The 22,939-nt window shown below is 40.6% G+C and overlaps 2 protein-coding genes across 5 annotated transcripts; one reads left to right on the top strand and one right to left on the bottom strand.

The window, feature by feature from the left end:
• Positions 1-379: 379 nt before the first annotated feature.
• LOC133918867 (uncharacterized) lies at positions 380-5,836 on the bottom strand. Of its 4 annotated transcripts, XM_062362983.1 has the most exons (8): positions 5,509-5,836; positions 5,262-5,394; positions 4,401-4,504; positions 3,920-4,091; positions 3,652-3,822; positions 3,237-3,567; positions 2,428-3,147; positions 380-2,289 (listed from the first exon to the last, which is right to left on the bottom strand). In XM_062362983.1, the coding sequence occupies exons 1-8, from the start codon at positions 5,568-5,570 to the stop codon at positions 737-739; spliced, it is 3,246 nt and encodes a 1,081-aa protein (XP_062218967.1). In that variant the 5' UTR covers positions 5,571-5,836; the 3' UTR covers positions 380-736. The 4 variants fall into 4 exon arrangements, with proteins under 4 accessions (XP_062218967.1, XP_062218943.1, XP_062218952.1 ...); XM_062362959.1 differs by having other exon boundaries at positions 380-3,147; XM_062362968.1 differs by having other exon boundaries at positions 380-3,141.
• A 13,154-nt stretch (positions 5,837-18,990) lies between these two features.
• LOC133918858 (RNA polymerase II transcriptional coactivator KELP) lies at positions 18,991-22,461 on the top strand. Its single transcript, XM_062362947.1, has 3 exons — positions 18,991-19,482; positions 19,593-19,698; positions 22,129-22,461. The coding sequence occupies exons 1-3, from the start codon at positions 19,141-19,143 to the stop codon at positions 22,221-22,223; spliced, it is 543 nt and encodes a 180-aa protein (XP_062218931.1). The 5' UTR covers positions 18,991-19,140; the 3' UTR covers positions 22,224-22,461.
• Positions 22,462-22,939: the final 478 nt, after the last annotated feature.

Here is a 22,939-nt window from a genome sequence, read left to right as displayed (position 1 = left end):
GGAGCGTGAAATGTTATAGTGAACATATAAATAGTACAAATCCATCGAAATTTCTTTGGCAACAATTCATCTAAACGAGCATGAAAAAGCTTAAGACAAGGATGAAAGTTTCGGGATCACATCCATGTACTATTATCAACCAAAACAATTCTCCAGAATTATTATTTCAAAAACTTAAGCATCTCAGTGATACCAAGTTTCTTAACCGTCAGCGGCAGCATTAGTTGGCGATTAGGAGTTCATCTAAGAGCAAAAATCTGAATTTTAAGGAAAAATTCAAGTCCCAGACTCCCAAGCAAGACTTCTTCAAAATGTATGCCGTCTCAATACAGCATTTTTTTTGCAATATCGGTTTACATGAGTCGACAATAGACCAAGGTAGAGAATGCACGGAACAATATCTTCCAAAATTCATGCATAGCATGAACGTACCAAACATGGTTCGGCTTCAGTCACAATGGAATGAAATGAAATGAAAGAACCCCGGGAAGTTCTATACAGTGCTTATTAGTTACACTAACAGGGAAGTCTTCACAGTATAAAAATCAGATGAATATAGGGGGCCAAAAGAGAACAAAAGAATAGTAAGCTCAAAAAAAGGCATCGCAACGGAATCCGGAATAACATCTCTGTTGCTATACTGTACAGATCTCAACTCAATTTCTAGATCGTAACATGGTCTATTGTAAACATGACGTAATTTATGTGAAACTTCAAGCTGTATGTATGTGCAAACCTAGCGGCGGTTGGTTCGAAGAGACAAAAAATGTGCAGCAAACGAATCATAGTCTGTTGGAAGCTTGGGGTGAACATGTGCTGGGGCAGTTCTTGGGGTGCTTTCTTTTGGAGTTTTTGCTGAGGTTTCTGTGTTCCCCTCATTTTCTGGAACAGAACTTTTATCCAGTTCAGCTTCTTGTGACTTCCCTCTAGCCATCAGAGATTCAACGTGCTCAGTTTCAGGTGAAGATCGTTGTACTGCAACCCTGGAGTATACAGGTGCATCCCTCCTTCGTTCAGTACTTGAATTCCGTACTTGAGTGACTTTTGTATCCTTTGGCATGCTTTCAGTTTCATCAGCATATTGTGCTCCAGTACGGACACGACCATCTATCTTTGTGTCTGATGTTACCTCCCGAGTCCTGCATGATTGTATCTGCTCTCCAGACCGCTTTGATTGCAGAGTCTGTTGTTGTTCTGGTTCTTCCTCACTGGCATCTGAATCAAAGTAATTCCTGGCCATTCTTGATCTCATTTCTCTGTGAGCTCCCATACCTGGTTTCTCATTATAAAGTCCTTGACTGGAATTCGCACGTTCAGAACTCTTAGTTGTGATAGGACTTGTATTACCAGATTCTTCAGCTAACTTCCCAGTACCATCTGAATCAAAGGAATTTCTTGGTGCGGTTGATCTTGCTTCCCTGCTTGTTCCAACACTTTGATTCCTGTCATGAAGTTCACCATTGTAAGTTCCACCTATAGAAGCCCTGGTTGAGCGTGAGCTTGTTGGGGCATTTCTGGTCTGTCTGGATGAAGTAATATTCTCTTTGGAATCATCTGATTCTTCAATGCTGGCAGAAGCCTTATGCAAGGACTGCCTTGGCAGCAGGCTCTCCCTGGAGTTTTTGGTGTATGGTGGAGGTTGCCTGGGTTTGTTTCTTAGTCCAGGAGTTAACCTTCCAAAGTTCAGGCCAAGATCACCTTTGTCCTTATCATCAGATGTTGCTGAAGTTTGCATGCTGAAAGGCATCGACTGATTCTCATTTGCTCCTGCTGAGGATGCACCTTGCAATTTATCTGGCTCTGTTTCTTCATCTGAAAGATCAGAATCTCTGCTTTGTACACGGTTCAAATTCCTCTGTGCCTGTGCTCCTGAATAACCGAATCCAGGTGAACCACCAGGTCCACTACTGCGTTGCTCCTTGTATGATACATTACGACCAGGTGCTGCCCCGTACACCTTCCTGGATCTAGATTCATAATCTTCAATACTTTCGTTAACATCAGGGCCAAACTTTCCAGATATTCTATTAGCTTCTTTGCCCAAGCTAGAAAAAGTAGATCCTCTTGAATGTGACCTTAAAGACTCTGCATGCGTGGTTGTGGTTATTTCCTTATCAGAGCTGCCATCATCTGAATCAAAAGTAGGAGGCAACTTATCATAAGAATGAGGTGAAGGAATATCCCTTCTGTTTGCTTCTGAGTTATCAGATGGTTGTGTTTCTGTTCTGGAAAATTGCATTGAAGTTCTCTGGTTAGTTGGAGATTCACTTCTCCACTGTTGACTCCAATCTGCGGTTGAGAAAGTATCAAACAAATTTTCTTGTTCAACATCAGAATCATATTGATCAAAAAGAACGGATGAATAATTATCTTGAGTTTTAGCATTCTGGTTGTCCCGAATATTACTGCTGCCATGGGTAAACGTACCATGTGAAGAACTAAAGTTGCCATAGTAGTCATTTGTGCCTTCTTGATCAGAGCTAGCTTGCATGGTCTCCTCATCCTTGACATTGCGCCCACCAAGTGCAGCATCTTGCAACTTCTCCCCGGAAAAATCAAATAGATGAACTTCAGGACTATAAGAGTGGAGCATCTTGCGGCGTCTTCCAATATTGCTTTCTCTCTCATATAAATCATCGAAATGTGGACGCTCGGGTGAATGAGCACGAGGTGGTTCTGTTGGCATTTCATAAACATACGCATGATTTTCAGGACTATAAGAGTGGCTGTCTTGAGCTGGGGTGTAAGCTGTTGACATATTCTGACTATCAGCACAGCTTGTTTCTGCTCCTCCAAAATGTTTTTTTGCATTACTTGAGATCACCCTTGGATCATTAATACCTGAACCATGGTCATTAAAACTCCTCTTATCATCCTTCACTAATTGCTCAGTTGGTTGCTTCCTCAGTGTATTTTCGTGAGTGTATGCAGCTGACTCAAAACCTCCAGTGTTTTGCTCTCCAGAATAGTTTCCACGACTAGCAAGTTGAGCGGCAGCTCTAGCAGCAATGCTTGCCATCTCTGCAGACTCCGCTGCTGCCTGTGCAGCAGATGTTGCATCCTTGAATTCCACGTTCCAGTTTGCACCGCTCACCGAAGGTTTTCTTTCCCTAGGCCGATTGATCTCTTCGTTCCTGGACACTGTGTCTAAGAAGAAAAATTGAATTAGTCAATGGGAATGTGAACAGAATAGCAATAAAAACTGGCAGATATCAAACAATACAATCATTCTGTACCTGGGTCCAATGCATCATATTGAGAGTAAGGTCTAGAAACACTTGGACCTCCAGGATTTCCATGTGATAAATTGTTAGAACCAGGAATTTGTGTTGAAGAGTAAGTAGATGCACCAAGTTGGGAGCTAGGAGGCACTGGAGCATTGGAACCCCTTATGTTTTCTTGTGAGAAAGCGTTATTTGCTGAGACCTCTGCAGGTGAATATGGTCCCGTTGGCACACGGGGAGTGGCTGAGTCCACAGTTGCCACACTAACAGCAGAATATGTAGGTTGTGGTGTTGACATGCTAGAAGCAGATGACCCTCCTCCATAATATGTTGCGGAGCCATGCTAACAAATAAATAACCAATCAGGTTAGAGTCACAATATTCAGTCAGGACAAAAAAGTGAAAACACTCTAAACCAATTATTTACCAAAAGATCTTCATTTGGCTTCTGCAATTTCTCCTCTAATGCTTTTGGCTCCCATTTGATGTTGTGCTCCTCAGCAATTGAGCTTAAGGTTTTGATTTTGGTCTGTACATCAGGTGCTCCTGCTGACAGCTTTTCGATTACCTGTATCCAGTATAATTGTATATAAACTGTCTAAATTAACATCAGTAACGTGCATTCCTTTGGCAGACAAAGGAGATAAGGAAATTCTTACGTAAAATTTAAAACTTCTAGAAGTAGCAAAATTTACCAGACGGTTTACACCACTGTCTGGTCGCACTTCAAGTGCTGCAGCAGCAAACTCTTTTCCATACTTGCTTGTGAAATGCTTCCTGACATCCACTAGTTCTGTGACATCTGCACACCTCATTGACGCAAATATAACACTGGCTATTGCCTCCTTCAGATCAATTGGGCAGGGCCTAAATTTCAGGTAAATGAAACACATAAGAAGGGTTTTTAAATGTGTGGAAAAGCCAGCTAAATCATGGTTGGCTGATAAGGAATATTATTCAAGAAACTGTTATTTGCTGATAATGAACAATAAATAATTCCTATCATATCAACTAAAGAAGTCATCTAGAATTCTAGTATGAGATGTAAGTGATAGTCTTCCACCTAACATAATGTGTTTCTGTAACCTCAGATATAATGAAATGATTTCTGACATCAGCTAAAGACATGGATCTACAAGTAAAGGCTTACATACAAGAATGAAAAGGTTAGCTTACTTCTGTGAGTCGATAATGGAAAGACGTGCCACTATAAGTTCACAGTATACTTCAATTAAATCATATGCTTGCATGAACTTCTCTTCCCTTATAACATGTTCAACCTGTGGGAGGGAAAAAAGAGGAGCCAATAAAAATTAATGAGCCTCTTGGTGACGTAGTACAATTAAGGCACATTACGACTGTTGTGAGTGTGAATTTCATCCGAACTGCGAAGACACTAGTACAATCAGCCGATTATTTGTTCTATATCAACCAAACAACAAAATCACGCACATATCAGAAGAGGATCCCACGCTCCCACGGAACATTAGAGTCTGAATGGAGCAACACAATATTCGAAAAAGTTCACAAGCACAAGTACGACATTCTCACACAATTACTGCTCCGGATGAACGGCGCAGAAACTAAACTCAAACAGCACGGATATGACTCAACTAGCACAAGGAAAGCCTATTGTGCGATGTGAGGAACAACCAATGCTACATGCCTACATGTCATGGAACAAGTCCCAATTCTACAGAGTCATCGTAGCTCACAATGAACGAAAGTGTCTGCATATCAAACAATCACAAACCATGGCTTGTCTAGAAAGGCTTGACCATTTGTAATCCCCGTCACAAACTAGAAAGGCTTGACCATTTGTAATCCCCGTCACAAATTATGGTCAATTAAAACATGTCCTCGTATAAACATCTAGAGTAGTGAGGTCAACTCTAGGTGAACTATACTATCACGCGCTGACGGCACATCGAGTCAACTCAAACCGATGTGTGATAATGAGATGAGATGAACCCCTGGGAAGGGGACGGCGCCGCCCGGACAGCCAGGCGACGGAAGCGGCGACGAGGGGGCACGTACCCTGATGCGCGCGGTCTGGTCCTGGTTGGCATCGAGCAGCTGCGCGAGGTCGCGGCGCATCTGGCGCACCTGCACCTCCTTGCGGTTCCGCAGCAGCTTGATCCGCGCCACCGCCATCCGCAGCGACGTCTTGCTGCGAAAGCACCGAAACAAACAAACAGATGTCAAATTTTCCTCCTCCTCCTCCTCCGCCTGCCTCCGCAGGGAAAGCAAAAAAAACTCAAAACGATCTCGAGTCTGGACGGACCACTTGTCGGGCTTGAAGCCCTTGTGCAGGACGCCGGAGAGCTTCCCCTTGCTCTTGTGCATCTCCGCTTCCGCCTCCTCCGCCTTGCCCCTCTTCGCCCCTCCCCACTGGCGCGCGCTACCTAGTACCTACTCCTTACCAACAGACGGGGTCTCTGTTGTGTTGCCGCGGTGGATAGGAAGGAGGGAAAAACTCAGATGCACGCTGCCGCCTGCCGCCAAGGGCAATCGAACAAGGGGAAGGAAGGAGAGGAGACCTTTTGGCAAGAAAAGGAAGCGTTTTTTCGTGGCAAGGGGTGGGTTCCGTGCAGAGAGGCTCAGCGGCGCCTTGCTCGCCGCTTTCCGCTCAACGCCCGCGGTAACTTGCGCGTGTTTGGTTGGCTCGCCGGGCGCTGGCCAAAGTAAATTGTGAAGAGTAGATTTCGTAAAATTATAGATATTTTAATAAAATTATTATAAAGTTAATTTTATCGTAAAACTGTAAATAATTTGATAAAATTATTATAAAACTATATATTTAAGCAATAATTTTATAAAACTACAGATTTAACGTCGAATTTATCGTGAAACTACAGATTCTAAAGGAGTTGTTCTTAGCTCTATTACCATGACGATCGAGCCCGCTTGTAGACTCACAGCAGCTGTCAGCTTATAGAATGAACCGTCTGAAAGTTTATGTGACTGCAAGCGAGACTCATTCATCAATTTAACAGGTCTATGATAGAATATATAGTTTTATGATAAAATCGGCGTAAAATTTGTAGTTTTATGAAACAATTGCTTAAATATGTAATTTTATGGTTTGCGGTAATTTTGTCAAATTATTTGTAGTTTTATAAGCTCTCTAACGGTCTATTTCATAAGCTGACAGCTACTACGAGATTGCAAGTAGGGTCTTATCGCTATGTTAATGGGCTGGGAATAACTCCTCTAAAATATGTAGTTTTGCGATAAAATCTGCGCTAAATCTGTAGTTTTATAAAATTGTTGCTTAAATCTATAGTTTTACGATAATTTTGCCAAAGATTTGTAGTTTTATGATAAAATTGATATTAAATCTGTAATTTTATAAAACTATTATTTAAATCTGTAGTTTTATAAAATTTACTCTTTTGAATAACATAGGCACCGAAGCAGCCATAATAGACAACTAAAGTTCTAATTTCTTGTCCAGCCAGGCAAGATAAACGGCGTCAAGGAGTCCAAATGTACCCTTGATTGACCTTGACCGGACGGCTTGGCCCTGCGTGACAGATTGGAGGTGCTCGGCATGTAGGGCATGACGCTTCGGTCGAAACATGGCTTGGCGGGGATCTTTAGGGTAGTGTTTGGTTGAAGAGCGAGGTGGGATGGGATGATTCCATTCATATTTTTAGAGATGGGATGGGATGGTCCGGAATCAGATGTTTGTTTGGTGGGTGGGATGGAACGACTCCATTTTAGATTTCGGGCCCACCGTCAGTGACTCGTCCCAAGTGGGATGGCTGCGTTCAGTCTTTTTTCTGGAACGGATCCGTCCCGAATCTTTGAAGAATATTCTCTGATTCAGAACCATTCCATCCCACTGAACTTCAACCAAACAGCTCAAAAACAGAATGGATCCGCTCTGTCCCACCCCATCCCACGAACCAAACACTACCTAGGTGACACACATAAGTTGTTCAATGCATCCCTGTGTTGTGATGGTTAGGGATGAAAACGGTACAAAAATGATTGAAAAATACTTAAATCACTTTCAGTTTCATATTTTCTCTTAGAAATAAAGTCGACAATAATAATGTAAACGAATATGGTGTTGATAATACAAGAAAACTATAAATAATGTTATCAGAACAGAAGCATACTGGTATTAATTGAGAATCGATAATTCAAATATGAAAGTACCGAACTGTAGGAGATAAACTTCCTATTATAAATATAGTACTAACATAGCTAAAAAAAATACTAGCAGCTTGACAGTGTAATATATGCATCATCACAGGCAGCTAACAAAATAGTCAACAATCATGACATCATAGGTTTTCCATAGATTAAATAACATGTCTTCTAAGTCACTAAGAGATAGTTCTGCCTGCACCATAAGTCCAAAAAGCAACACAAAACAATTAAGCCTTAGATCATGACTGTCGATCGAGACGGCTGATATAAGATTGACGAAGTGTGAAATATAAACTAGCAGTTGAGCTTGCCCACTTGCATCTAGGCCCTTGTGTGTTGACAATTGACATATGTGAGTTGTAGAGAACTGGCAATTTTCATAAAAATAGAAAAAGTTAGAAATGATTGGAAGATCTAAAATTGTTTCCATAAACTTTTATTATTTTTGTTTCCGTTTCATCGAAATATCGTTTACAGCTGCTTCTGGCGGAAGACTTTGAAAACTAGTAGGATTTATCGTTTTCGTTTTCATTGCTAGTGGTGGCAAGAGGAACGGAAGAGTTGGGAATTCCGCATGCTGGCGAGGGAGTAGCAGGATTGATCGTGGACCGTGCCGGTGAGTCGCCGTGCGGTTTGGAGGTCCGTCTTCGCGTCCGGCTCACCGAAATAGTAGTGCTAGCTCTTCAGCCGGTGGAACGTCTAGTTTCTCCGTGCAGACGTGTAGAGCACTAGAGCTTCTCACATCTGCGACAGCTTAATTTTTCGGATGGGACGTGCCATGTGTTTACCATACGCTACTCTTACTCCAGTTGATTAGTCGATGCACTGTACAGGTGGAAACAAAAGATGGAACCATACGGGTCTAATAGATTTTTATAGTTTTTTTAATTAGAAGCTATTTGAATGGTTGGTTTTTGTTTTTTTAGTTTTTTAAGTTGAGAAAGTGGTTATAACTAAAATGAATTAAAAGCCGAGAAACGGGTTTTGTTAGTCTTTTCTAGCTTTTTGGATATACTGATAAGCTAAAAAATTATTATAAAAATCAATAATCAAAATTCAACAGTCACAATTAATTTCTCAACTAGTCAAAAGCTCCAAAAACTCAACCTATCTAAACAAGCCTCTCAACCATAAGACCATCCTCAACTATATTCTCTTCATTTCGTTCCCTTCTCGATTCCCTTCCTTATTTCTATTTTTTTTATTTTCTCTTATCTTCAACAGTTTCCCTTCGAGGGGAATCGTGAAAGGAAAGAAGAGAGAATCCCGTTCTGAAGGGAATGATCATATGAATCCTATTGTAAAGGGAATCGTGAAGGAAAACTATTGGAGCGTTGAAGGGAACGAAAATCCTTTCACGATGAGATTTTAGTCCTCGAAAAGAATCTGTTGAAGCTAACCTAAGAAGAGAAATAGAGAAGCAACATTTGCTAGGCTTACATCTTTCTGCATGGGTAGGATTGAACATATCTATGCATGGGTAAGACTGAACTTTAAAGTTGTCTACTCTTTGTTTGAACATCAAGCTTAATTAGGTTTCCGTCTCAAGCCGAGGTCCCAGATAAATAGAATCCTGCTTTAGGGTCAATCAAGGATTCAAGGTCTGCATATACAGCGTACGTCATGCAATTTTTATGCATGGCAGACGTCTTACCTACAAGACATAACAGCTATTCATCACGTGGACATATAGCAGTACAGTACCCACAAAACTTGATCATAAAAAGCATTAATGTTGCCAACTATAGACACTAGTGGCAGACAAAAAATTATGTAGACAGCAACATTTTCGGTTCTGCACCTTCAGCTGACAACTGCAAATTACAACAAGTAATCAATCATCATTAATCAGATCAGCCCAAAGGCCCAAGAAAACGATCGGATGGCCTAACACAACGATCGGAAGGTTCTTAGCCTATATGGGCCCAAGACTCACACCCACAGAATTTTTTATTTTTTAAATAAAAATTGCAAATATAGTCTCGTGACGCCCGTTGGAATGGCAAAAAAAAAATTATGTTCTAATACTTCAAAATTCAAAACACTATCTAAATAGTCATAAAAAAATTCTGATTTTTCGTGTGTGGAGAATACTATCATCTGGCTAAAAAAATTCAAACAAAAATATAATTTCTACAATAAGAAAAAAAAGACAAGTGTAGAGAATCTTGTCTTTTTTTTCTCTTGTTGCATAGGTAATTGTTTGAGCTGAAATTTTAGGGAGCTAGATAATAAAATCTTCTACACCACATAATTTTTTTATGACTATTTTTATAGTATTTTCAATTTTAAGAGTATTGGAACGTAATATTTTTTATTTTTAAACCTATCTCTGTCGGAAGGGTGTCAGGTCCGTGTGACCATCTTAATGCAACAATCGGTTCAGTTTACTGCCACTGAATCAACTCTGTTTGTCTACCTGCCTAAATTTGGGTTGGTGAAATGCAAATTTGAAGCCATTCCAGCACATGCTAACTGATCTGCAAAAGTATCTTCCCGCCATATTCAGCTGCACTAATCTTGTTCACAAACCAGTTGGTAATTTTATCTTCTGTCAGTGTAGGCTTAATTATAGAAAATAATCTTCCTAATGATTAACTAGAATACTATCTAGACAGTTCCCTACAAAGACCAAGAATGCTTCGGCCATCACAGGAACCTCTGGCCCTTCACAAGCGGTTAATGAAGCACAAAATGTAGGTCTAGAGCAGGTGTGAGTGAGGGGTTACTGCATACTTTTGGATTTGAAACATTCGATGTTAATACAAAGTCTTTGTAATGTATGATTAATTTCTTACTAAATATTTTGACAGTCTTTGTTTCCTGCGTAGGTCCTCCCTTCGAACTCCATGCAGGTAACAGAAGATGTGCTCCCCTTAACCATAATGCGGGATAACTTTTTTATGCCATGGGCTTGTTGGTATTCCTTCTGCCGCCTTCACCCTGACATACAATTTAATAAGTACTAGTGAGCGAAAGCCATGACCTATTACGCAAGGAATGTTGATTCTAAAGCGTTTTGGGAGTCGTTTCACCCTTCAGACTTAGAGTCCAAAGGGTCGAGAGAGAAGTTCATAGGATACAACGCGGAGACATTGTCCCTCTAATGGGGCTTCTCAAACCGAAACCTGAGTTGATTGATGAATTGTATGACACTACTTCGCTCTAGCACTTTTGTTACCGACAACAACCTCAGCCTTCACATGGAGTAGCATTTGCCGAAGTTGATAGTGTTCAGCCTGAGTCTTCTCCAGATACTTCTTCAGATAGTTACGTCGGGTCTCCGCTGGACACAACAAAACCTTTTTTTGTGAGGTGGGGTATTGCTTTTCAACTTGGTCAGAGTCAAATGTATAAAGACATTGTACATCTTAACTTCGAAGAACTTGCAGAATATTTTTTTGTTCTTTGTTGCACTTTTCCTTCGTACCTTTGATCCCCAACATATAACCGTAGGGACCTTCGGCAGCAACATGCGTGAAGCGTTGATCGAAAAATGCCCCCTCCCCAACTTTTGGGTCGTAGGGACCTTTTATTTCATATTGTACATTACTAATTTGCCACTTGGTTAGTGGTTTCACCTTCACTTTTATCAAATTATATAGCACCCACTTGGGTTTGGCATAAAGGTGTTCTTTTTTCGATGCCGAAGGTGCGATGCCTTTATTTTGAGTTTTAGCAAAACTCAACCATCACCTTTTATGTCGAAAGTTGAGTTGCCTTTGATACGAGGCTGAGTATCACTTCGGGGTGCCTATCCGAAGGATAATTACTTTGATGCATTGTTATGCTGCATGTTTTCGAAAAGTAAGCTTCAACACATGCAATTAGAGAGTAATCATTTCAACGTTCTTAACGCTTTCTGCACGGGTACACTGCCTCGCGAGGGCGAGTAATAAGAAAGTTTATTGCCCATGAGCAATATTTTGACTTTTCTTTTTTGAATGTCTGCCTTGACTTCGCTATAGGGCCAGCACTTTTATCTCCCATCTTATTTATGATCCGAAGACTTCGAAGCGAGGGTAGCCTCCCTTAGCCCCCGTTAAGTCGAGAGGTGGGTTGTCTTGATTTAATAAAGTCAAGCAACACTTCGACTTTTTATTCTCGAAGGTTTTTTTTTTACTTCGGTGTGGGGCTTACATTCTTAGCTCCCATCTTATTTATAATTCAAGGATTTAATTGAGTCTTCGGAGTGAGTGCAGACACTCTTAGCCCTCGTATTGGACCCAAATAACACAAAGAGACAACATTAATGGTATAGAAATCCATTTTTAGATATTGTGGACCTGGATGATAAGATACAATAAGTTCAAAAACCGCTACTACATTTATTTCTTAAAAAAAATTCAACGATAAATCACTATTTTTTCCATCATCTAACTTCATCTATTTACTATTCTAGTTTACCGTTATTAACTCATACAATGTCATATTTTAAAATATTGATACTAATAATATCGACCATCTTTTCAGTGACAAATCATAATTTATTACTGTTAGGAAACTAGAGTTTCACAACTGAATATGAGCCTGTCTCGATCTCTTCAAATATTCGATTCTATGGAATTCTTTTGTCTTGAATATATGCCCTTCTTCTTAGGGGTTTTTGGCACTATATATATGGGGGCATCACCCCTCATTATAAATAGAGATTAATAAAGAACAGACAATCTTTCCCCTAAATTGTGTCTATCTTTTATAATCGTTCTCTCGTGGAATCACTAGACTAAGCTTGGTAGCAGCAGTTTTTCAACACGTTATCAGCATGAGACTCTGGCTGGAGACAAGCTTGGGAATCATATCATCTCGCTCGCAAGGATTGAATGGTACGAGATCATCCGGTATTGTTTTTGCGATGCTACTATATTTGCGACTACATAGATCTATGAATCGTATAGCCTGTACGCATGAATAGTAGCATCATAACATGAACAATACTAGAACAGTAGCATATACGACATTGCATCGTCGGCGTGAACACGACTGGTGGGGCCCGCAGCTACCATCTCACCGCCAGCTGGAATCCGGCGGACGTCCCCCTGCACGTTATGCGGTGGCTCGAAGGCCGTCGCTAGGAGATCAAGAAGAAATCAAAAGAAGAGATAAGAACATAAGGACGCCGCCGCATGTGCCACTCCGGCCGCATGCAGCTCAATGTGCACCTAATGCAAAACTGTCGGGCCGCCTCCCGCTGCAGCCCCTATAGGGCCGCGCATCCACCCGAAGTCGAGCCGTCATCGGGCCACTACCGGTCGCGCGCTCGTCCCGGTCACCGTCATGCTCACGCCGCCCGAAGCGGTGCCGTTGCACCCAAGATGACTGCAGGCGCCGCACTGAGCACGCGTTGTCGTGCGCCCGACCACGCCACCGCGTCGCCCGAAGCACGCCTCACCGGCACAGCGTTACACTAGCCACACTCCCACCCGGCGCCCGAAGCGACGCCGCACTACACCTGCATTCCCCTGGCTGGAAGCTGCCGCCGCCAGCACTGTCGCTCGCCTTCACTCCGACCATCGCCCTGCTACCCAAAGCGTGCGCCACCGCGTCGCGTGCCGCTATTGCCTCGTCGGAGCACCGTGCCTCCACCTGGAGTCCGACCGGCACCGGACACCATAGGCCCCCGTAGCCATGCAGGTGCCGCTCCGCATGGGCATTGAGTGCCGCCGGCCGCTAGACTGAGTGGCGGCTAGGGTTTGGAAACTCTAGCCACCCCCAAATCTATAGCAGGTGGGCGGGCCAGTTGGGTCGGGCCGGCCCAAAGGATAAGTGGTCAGCCCAATAAGGTGAAAACCAAAAGAAAAAAGGGAAATTAGAAATTTTATGTTTAGCCCCCTAGACTCTCTTTTAATTGAGCGCAATCTCTATCTTTTACATTTAGGCTCCTGGTTGTTCTGAAAATTATCCAAAGGCTCTGTTTTTGCAAATTAGACCCTATGGTTTCTGGAAATTACGCAAATCCTAGAATTTTGCGTATAAACCCATAGACTTTGCAGAAAACCCTGAGAATACCTTTTCTTGCAGAAAAGTACCTCTAGAATTTAAATTTTGCATATGTTTTTAGTAATTATGCAATATTTTATTTATATATTATTGTTACTGTTTAAATTGTCTGTTATGCGTTTAAATGACAGTAATATTTATATAATAGTATAGAAAATATCAAAAAGTTTGCAGCAATCCAATTTAGCAACATGATGCAACTTTACTAGTAGTAATGCTTGTGTTATTAAATATGTAGATGGCTGGCATCACGAATAATGAGTTCACTGAGCTAAGTGCTGATGGTCGCAACTATCTCACTTGGGCATCAGATGCCCAAGTTGTATTGTTAGCGAAAAGACTCCATGCTGCAATTGGCCTGGGAACAAGTAGTGCAATGGTTCCCACGGAGGATGAAAATGATCAGGCACTTTATTTTCTCCGCCACCATCTCTCTCTAACTTTGAAGGATAAGTACATGGCAATGACCAGAGTTAAGGCACTATGGGACACACCGCAATAGTGTTTTGAGCGCCTTAAGTGCACCATCAAGCCTCTTGCAGAGCAAGAATGGGCCCGGTTCTATTTTTGTGACTTCAAGCATGTCAGATAGTATAACTCTGTGCTGCACCGCATTTGCACACTACTGTGTCTCTGTGGGAAATAGATCACAGAAGTTGAGAAAATTAAGAAGACTCTCTCCACTTTCCACCCGAATGCGGCAGAATTCGCATGCAATCACCGTCAATCGAATTATAAGAAGTATTCTGAATTGATTGATGTGTTGCAACTCCATGAAGTTCATGACGAAGTCATAAATAAGAACTTCTTATCCTAGCCGCAAGGGAAGAGCAGTAGCCTAGAAGTCAATCGCAGCTCTTTCAAAGCGCTCAAGAACCGCAATAAGAAGTGGGGGAAGGGAGGAAAGAAAGTGGTAACAGACAAAGTCAAACCTGACAATGATAATGGCAAGACAAAGAAAGAAGTCAAGCCGTATGGTGAGTAGAATCAGACATGCTATAAGTGTGTTGTTTGGGGTCATTGGTCCCGAATCTGCAAAGCACCAAAGCATATTGTGGAAGCATACAGGAAGAAGAAGAAGGAGCAGCCAGAAGCACACCTCACTATTGCAGTGGGGATGGAAGTGGATAAAGCAACAATAATTGAAAGGGAAGCATCTCACATGGAAGTTGATAACGCTCCCACACTAGCAGTGAAAGACATCCCAATGAAAGATGCGGATGCCTCTACTTTGCCCTCCTCTACTGTCATAGATAATGCCATAATGGATGAAGCGGAAAAGAAAGCCATTGAAGATGAAGTGGACAGATATTTCACAAACTCTATCTAGAATTAGAGTAATTAGCCATTTACTTAGTTACTGAATTTAGAAGGTTTGAGTGAATAAATGTAAGCTCTAGAAGAGTAATCTTAGTTGCAAACAATTTTTTGATAGCTAATAAAGCATTTAGTCTTGTTGCTACTTTCTCGCATGTAAATGATTGAATGCTTTACTTATAGAATATGTGTGGCACCTGCATGGAGGACGTGTGTATTATGGATAGTGGAACCACAAATACCATCTTAAGAGAAAAGATGTATTTTTAGTCTATTAGAAATAACTTTGAAAAAGTAATGACTATCACTGGTAGTGATAAATGCATAGTAAATTCTGGAAGAGCCACATTCATACTACCTATAGGAACTACTTTGCACATTAAAGAAGCATTGTTGTACCCTGAATCTATAAAAAATCTCTTAAGTTTTAAAGATATTCGCCTAACGATTTACATGTAAAAACTAGTGAAGAAGATGATAGGGAGTACGTATACATCACTAAGCGTGATAGTGAAGTGAGAATATTGGAAAAACTTCCCTCCATAAGCAGTGGCTTGTCTTACACTTGCATTAGAGCACCTGAAGTGTTCACTACATTGAAGATTGTGTTTCGTAGTGCAGAATTATTCTCCCTATGACATGATAGATTAGATCACCTTAGTCTTAGAATGATGAGGAATATAATTACTAACTCACAAGGTCATGACATAAATGTGAAGAATTTTCTGAATTATGAAGATTTTGCATGCTTTGCATGTGCTGCCGGGAAATAAATAATAAGACCATTTACCTTGAAGGTACAAGAAAAAATCCCTATATTCCTGGACCGAATCTAAGGGGATATTTGTGGTCCTATTTAGCCACTTTTTGCTTATTTTGATACTTTATGGTATTAATAGACGTATCCTCGAAGTGATCGCATGTATGTCTATTATCTACCTACAACCACGTCTCTGCAAAGTTGATCTCGCGGATTATACAAATCAGGAATAATTTTTCGGATCATTGAGTGAAGTCCATTAGAATGGACAATGCTGGAGAATTTACTTCTAAAGCGTTCGATGATTATTGCATTGGTATGGGAATTAAAGTTGAACATTCTGTACCGGATGTCCACACTCAAAATAGAGTAGCCGAAGCACTGATAAAGAGAATAAAATTCATTGCTAGACCATTGTTGCAGCACTGTAATTTGCCTGCTTCATATTAGCGATATGCAGTCTTACATGTGGCAACCCTCATTAATTATAGACCATCATCTTACAATATTTATTCACCTATGCAACTAGTGCAGAGGTAATTCCGAAGATTTTTCATTTACGCAAATTTGGATGTATGGTTCATGTGCCAATACCGCTGCCATAACAAACCGTTATGGGACCTTTGCGGAAAGTTAGAATATATGTCGGTTATGAGAAGACATCTATAATCCGATATTTAGAACCAACAATTAGAAATCTGTATACGGTCCGCTTTGTTGACTGTATTTTTGATGAAAATAATTTTCCGTCATTAGGAGGAGGAAATATACCCTTGGATGAAAAATATTGGGAAATTATATGGCTGGCTGAAGGAATTGCAGGACATGATCCTCACACTAATGAAGGAAATGATGAAGTACAAAAGGCATCGATTTGCAGAAATTAGCAAACAATCTGTCCGATCATTTTTTGATTTAAAGAGCGTAACTAAGTTACATGTGCCTGCACGCAATGCACTGGAGAGGGTGGAAGTACTAAAGGAAGGTATCCCTTATCTTGTCCTAGGAGTTTTGAAAAACAATGAAAGGATAAGAAATTCGGTTTCTCAAGTCCCAAATAGCCGAAGACATATGGCGAAAGTGGAAAATGAGAGCTTACCACAACCGATCACAAGAGTGCTCCAAAGGATGAAGAAGGGGAGCCAGTTGAGATCTAGCGACGGTATGGAACCTCAGGAAGTAGGCATACCAGATTTGAATCTTCTCACGTAGGAAGAAACTAGTTGACGCTGGTAAACTAAAGGTCCTTACTCCAACAATAAGAAATTATGAAGAGCAAGATGAAGAAGCACTTGAAAGTGTAGCTAATAATGAAATATCAACAAACTATGTGAATTCAGGAGAATCCTGGAATAGAACAACCACAATAGTTGACACATACTTCACAAACAAAATTGCTATAGTTATAGATCATGACCCTGAGCCTGCATCGCCCACAGAATGTAGAATGAGGTTAGATTGAGAACACTGACAGAAGGCAATAGCAGCTTACTATTGTCCCTGAACAAAAGAGAGATTTTTGGACCAGTATGCCGTACACCTCCCCACATCAAGCTAGTAGGATACAAATGAGTTTTTGTTCGTAAGAGAAATGAAAGGAATGAAATTGTGTGGTACAAAGCACGATTAGTGTCACAAGGTTTCACTCAACGACCAGGTGTTAATTATGAAGAAACCTATTTCCCGGTGATATGTGGCCTTTAGATATTTAATCCTAATGGCGTCAACCTAGAGTTGCAAATAAAATTGATGAATATTGTGACTGCATATCTTTATGGAAGCCTAGATTTGGATATTTATATGAAGGTACCTGGAGGAATATCATTTCCGAATCAGGATAGAGGAGATAGATACATTTATAGCGTACAGTTGAAGAAGTCGCTGTATGGGTTGAAATAGCTAGGTAGAATGTGGTACAATCATTTGAGTAAATTTCTTAGAAAACGAGGCTACATAAATAGCACAGATTATCCCTGTATATTTATAAGGTCTCATAATGGATTTTGTATAATATCTGTATATGTAGATGATCCGAATACCATCGGTATAGAAGAAAAAAAATAGAAGAAGCAAGTTCATACTTGAAATCTGAATTCAAAATAAAAGATTTGGGTAAAACCAAGTTTTGCTTGGGTTTAAAGCTAGAGCATGTGGCGGATTAAATCTTTGTACATTAATCAAACTACACTCAGAAGGTGTTAGAGCGGTTTGATTTTGAAAAATCATTTCCCACTAAAACCCTTATGGTTGGAAGATCATTGTAAGCAGATCAAGATCCTAGACCTAGAGAAGAGGGGGATGAAGTATTGGGACTGAAAATCCTATACTTAAGTGCAATAGGTGCGTTGATGTATCTGGCTAATTGCATTAGGCCAGACATAGCGTTTGTAGTAAACCTACTTGCACGATACAGTGCATAGCCCAGTAAAAGGCATTGGAAGGGCTTGAAGAATATTCTGCGCTACTTGCAAGGTAGCAAAGATCTGGGACTGTTCTACAGAAAGAATCAGGACCTAAGTCTTGTTGATACACAGATGTTGGGTACCTGTTAAACCCGTATTCAGCAAAACCACAGATTGGGTATGTTTTTCTATGTGGTGAAACTGCAATTTTCTAGAAATCGTCAAAGCAAAGTCTTGTATCTACTTTAATGAACCACTCGAAAATAATAGCTTTATATGAAGCCGTATGGGAATGTGCATGGCTTAGAAGAGTGATCAATTATATCCGGCAGTCATGTAGTTTGAACACTATTAACACCCTACCATTACCTAGAAGATAATACTGCATATGTGACACAAGTGCAATCGGGATATGTGAAAAGTAACTTAACGTAGCATATCAACCTCAAATTCTTTTATGCTCATGAATTACATAAGATGAATGAAATAAAGGTAATACATACCAAGTTATGTGAAAATCTTGCAGATTTATTCACTAAGTCTCTCCTCACATCTAGTTTTGACAGATGTGTTCGTGGTATTAGGATGATGAGACTTAAAAAGTTTCACATTTCAGATGAAGAATTTTCAAATAATACCGATATAAAACATTAAATCTTAGTCAAAAAAATTAAGTATCCAAAGTTAATCATGAAGATAAGTATCCAAAGTTAATCATGAATATTATATAAATTATTTTTAGGTGATTTGTACTTCTTTTCTCTTATATGAGTTTTTCTTAAATTTCTTATGTTAAAGTTTTTAATAAGACAATTCGTGTGACCATATCATAAGCTATGTACTATTTCTTCTAATTTTTTCACTAGATTTTTGTGAGTTTTGATGAGATATATGTATTTCGCGAGAAATGCGTAAGGGGAGTATTAGAAAACCTAAGTATCGTAATCAAATATAGATCCATCTCAATCTGTTCAAAAATTTAATTATATTTTTTTAAAAAATTGACATTATATATACATAATAGTTTTTTTTTATTGTAAAGAGATATTAACAGAGAATAGATAGTCTTTTTCTATATTATATATTTCTTTTACCATTACTTATGAAATTACTGATTACGCTCGGTGGCAGCAGTGTTTCAACAATTACATCCACGATTTGGTTAGGCGTTTTATGGGGAATCCCGAGCTGGACTGGGAGAGAAACTAAGCGAACTCCGGCGAAGGAAGCCGAAGCTTCGGCGTCAGTTTAGCGGTGGCGGCAGCGCGGCGTCGGCATGGACGTGAAGACGAAGAAGAAGGTGGAGGAGACGGTTCTGGAGATCCTCCGGGGCTCCGACATGGAGTCTGTCACGGAGTACAAGGTCCGCGCCGCGGCCGCGGACCGCCTCGGCATCGATCTCTCCGTCCCCGACCGCAAGCTCTTCGTCCGCGGCGTCGTAGAGAGCTACCTCCGCTCCCTCCCCTACGAGGAGGAGGAGCAGCAGCAGGACGGCGCCGGCGAGGAGGGGAAGGACAAACAGGAGGAGGAGGAAGAGGAGGATGAAGAGGAGGAGGAGGAGGAGAAGGGTGACCGGAAGAGGGAGTACGACGACCTCGGCGACCTTATCCTATGCCGCGTGAGTTCTTCCATCCGTGCCTCAAACGCTCGGATTTTTCCCTCTTTCGCACTTCGTTCGATCGATCCGGGTGCTAGGGTTTTGTGGCGTGATGTGGTTTCCGCATGTAGCTGTCGACCAAGAGGAGGGTGACGCTGTCGGAGTTCAAGGGCCGGACGCTGGTGTCGATCCGCGAGTTCTACTTAAAGGACGGCAAAGAGATGCCCACCTCCAAAGGTCACCATGTCTTCCTTCTTCCTTGAGCTGCAACCTTGATTTACTGCTCGAATGCTAAATTTGATGCACTCAGCTCAAATGAACCTGAATGTGTTCACGTTCCTAACAAACTTACCAGGCATGGCAAGCTTCCTACAGTCTGGAATATCGTTTAGATCTTGTTTAGCCTTTTATACTAAATAATGTCTCAGTAGCCTGAAATCCGCACCACTAAATTTTGTCAGAACTGAAAATTATGTGAGGTAACTTTTCCTTCTTATCTGTTTTTCTTTTGATCATATATCTGCGTGTGTTTGTATTCCTGCCTAGGTTGAATCTTGCACGTGTGACTTGCAATCTCTGAGCTACAGTCCGTATTGCAGTACCAACTTGGGATAATTTCTGCAAAAACAAAGGGATGATAATTGGGAGTGTGTGTCATTTCAAAAAAAATAATAATACATGAATTGTGGTATACAACATCTTTACATGAAGAGTGCTCTTCCAATTTATGTAGTCTCTAATTTTTGTACAAGTTTCTCAGATGGTGTGTATTGATATTTGCTAGTAGCATTCTTGGTCAAAGCCACCATCCCTATTTGTCATTTACCTGTGGCCATAAGTTCTTACATAATCTTGATTTATGTTATAGAAACTATGTCAATGCCACTGTTCGATTCTCCCATTTGTCACGGCTTGATTATGATTACGGTGCCTTCTCTTCTGCTGTGTCTGCAATGTCTAGATTTTGTTGTATGATCTTTTTTATGCATTATTGATATGGAGTGCTTGCTAGGCTCTGCCAGTACCCCACTTTCTTATTTCTAAGAGAATTCTTATCTATCTTAAGGTCGATTTCATGCATTTTTTAAGTTTTTAGCCAAATTATTACATTGTTACAGTAGTTCTTTGTTATTTCCCTTCCTCTGGCATCTAGCTGAAAGTAGTTGATCTGCAAGAAAATGCTGGTCTCAGGTTTTAACTAAGGACTAGTTGAATGAGTGCAGTGTGATTATCTTAAAGCATTGTTAGGGTGTTGATGAAGTGAAAATTCTAGTCTTCCAGCATGCTAACTGGTCTCTGAAAGTATCTATCCACCTTATTCAGCTGTACTATAATATTTGGTTCACACATCCTCGGAAAAATAATCTTTGGTTCACGAACCAGTGGGCAGTTCTCTCCTCGTTCACATTCTCATGTTGCAACTTGATTTTTGAATTTTGATTAGTATCCATTCAAACGTGTAAAGGAGGAGGGTTGTGATAGGCTTAGCGAGCCAACGTAAAAACCTAGCCACTCTTATGGAGATGAAACCCAAAATTGATGCTACTGAGGAATGATGATATCAATGAAGATGTTAGTGATAGAATCAAAGCCGAGTGAATGAAATGGTGCCAAGCTTCTGGCATCCTCTGTGGCAGGAGGGTGCCACAAAAGCTAAAAGGTAAGCTCTAGAGGACGACGATTTGACTTGTGATGTCGTATGGTACAAAAAGCTGGCCTACTAAAAAGCGAGTTTTCCGATAGTTAGATATAGTAGAGATGTGTATGTTGGATGGATTATTGGATTTGTGGTCATACAAGGATCAGGATCGAAATGATGATATACATGATAGGGTAGGGGTGGCACCAATTGAAGAAAAGCTTGTCCAATAACGGGAGATGGTTTGGACATATCTGTTGGAGGCTTCTAGAGGTATCGATGCATAGTGGAATACTAGGGCGCGCCGATAATATAAAGAGAGGAAGGGGTAGACCAAATGGAGGAGTCTATAAAGAGAGACTTAAAAGGAAAGGAATATTCCCAAAGAACTATCTATGGATAAGAGTATGTGAAAGTTAGCAATTCACGTGCCAGAACCATGACTTAGGCTATCGGTCTCCTTTTACCTTTATTACTATTACTATATTTACTGTAACTTTTTTTTCATCCTTCTTTGTTGGACCTTGTTGGATTTCATCTCTAGCCTACTCCAACTTGTTTGGGACTAAAAGGCTTTGTTGTTGTTGTATCCATCCAAACACGTATGCTATTTTCTATTCAAGAGCGACCAATTATCAATCAGTTGCTAGTCCTTGTCATTGTTTCACATGAGTTATTCCTCATGTTCCTAACATGTTGATATATCAGGATTAACAACCATGCTATGATATGCTGTGCTCAAACTTTCGGAAGTTCAGACATCTTGTACTGTTTCAGTTTTTATATATTTCCATTGGACACTGCATGCATAATATGTTTGAAAGAAACTCAGAGCTTGCCAGGTGTCTATTATATCATCTCTATCTGGTTTACTGGAATTACGTAGATAGTTATCCCAATGTTTTGGATTTGTGATTGGTTTGCTTTATGTAGTGTTTTGTTTTTGTTTCATTCCATGTATTAGTGTGTCACTGTCATCTTTGATTGCACATTCTTCATTTTTTTACTAACATTCCGCCTAAAAGCAGGAATAAGTATGACAGTTGAGCAATGGGAAGCATTTCGCAATGCTGTACCTGCAATAGAGGATGCCATCAAAAAGGTTGGAGAAGCATCAGACTGAACCATATTTTACAACCTTGTTTTGCCTGTATCAAATTTGAAGGCCCATTCTGGCCCTTGTAACCCTTTACAAGGGCCATACGTGACTTGCAAGTGCCGTGGAGCTACTAGAGTTCCTATGAACTTTTGTAAAAGGATTCACTTAGTCAAGCTGCTTAGTGCCATGTGTAGGGTCGACAGTTGGGAATATTTGCTAACAAGTTATCCACCACTTTAGTGGCTTGAAGTTTTGCTTGTTATGTGTTGCCGTGTTGGGTAAAGAGTTGGGAATGTGTGGTAGCAAATTGACAATGGAAAGGTTGAATTGAACTTTCGAACTAGGGTTTTTTTTCACTCTTATGATCATGTAAACTCCAAAATTGGCTCTTCGTAACCAGTCGGTTTCTCGGTTAGACACCGAAGAATCATAAACTGAGTCAGTGAAGAAAACTGGTTGTGATGTATATAGATTGCCATTGCGTAGGTTATCTTAAACCTTAATTGAATAGATTAGTTCGATATTGTTCCCTGTCAACACATGGGTTGTACAGTCACGTGAAATCATGGGATGTAGGAGTCTGGGAGAAATCAACGTGTGTTCTGCCTTGAATCTGGCGAAGTTCACAGCAAAAAAGGACAGGAAGAAGTAGTGGACTATCTTATACAACGGCAGGAGGGAGCTCTACAGACCTTCCCTTTCGTGTTGTATGTGCTGTAGGTCTCTATCACATTGAGGCT

Source organism: Phragmites australis, chromosome 1 (genome assembly GCF_958298935.1).
Source record: "Phragmites australis chromosome 1, lpPhrAust1.1, whole genome shotgun sequence".
NCBI classification, from domain to species: Eukaryota; Viridiplantae; Streptophyta; class Magnoliopsida; order Poales; family Poaceae; genus Phragmites; species Phragmites australis.
The sequence above is the reverse complement of the archived record's forward strand: the minus strand, read 5'-3'. Positions and strand labels throughout refer to the sequence as shown.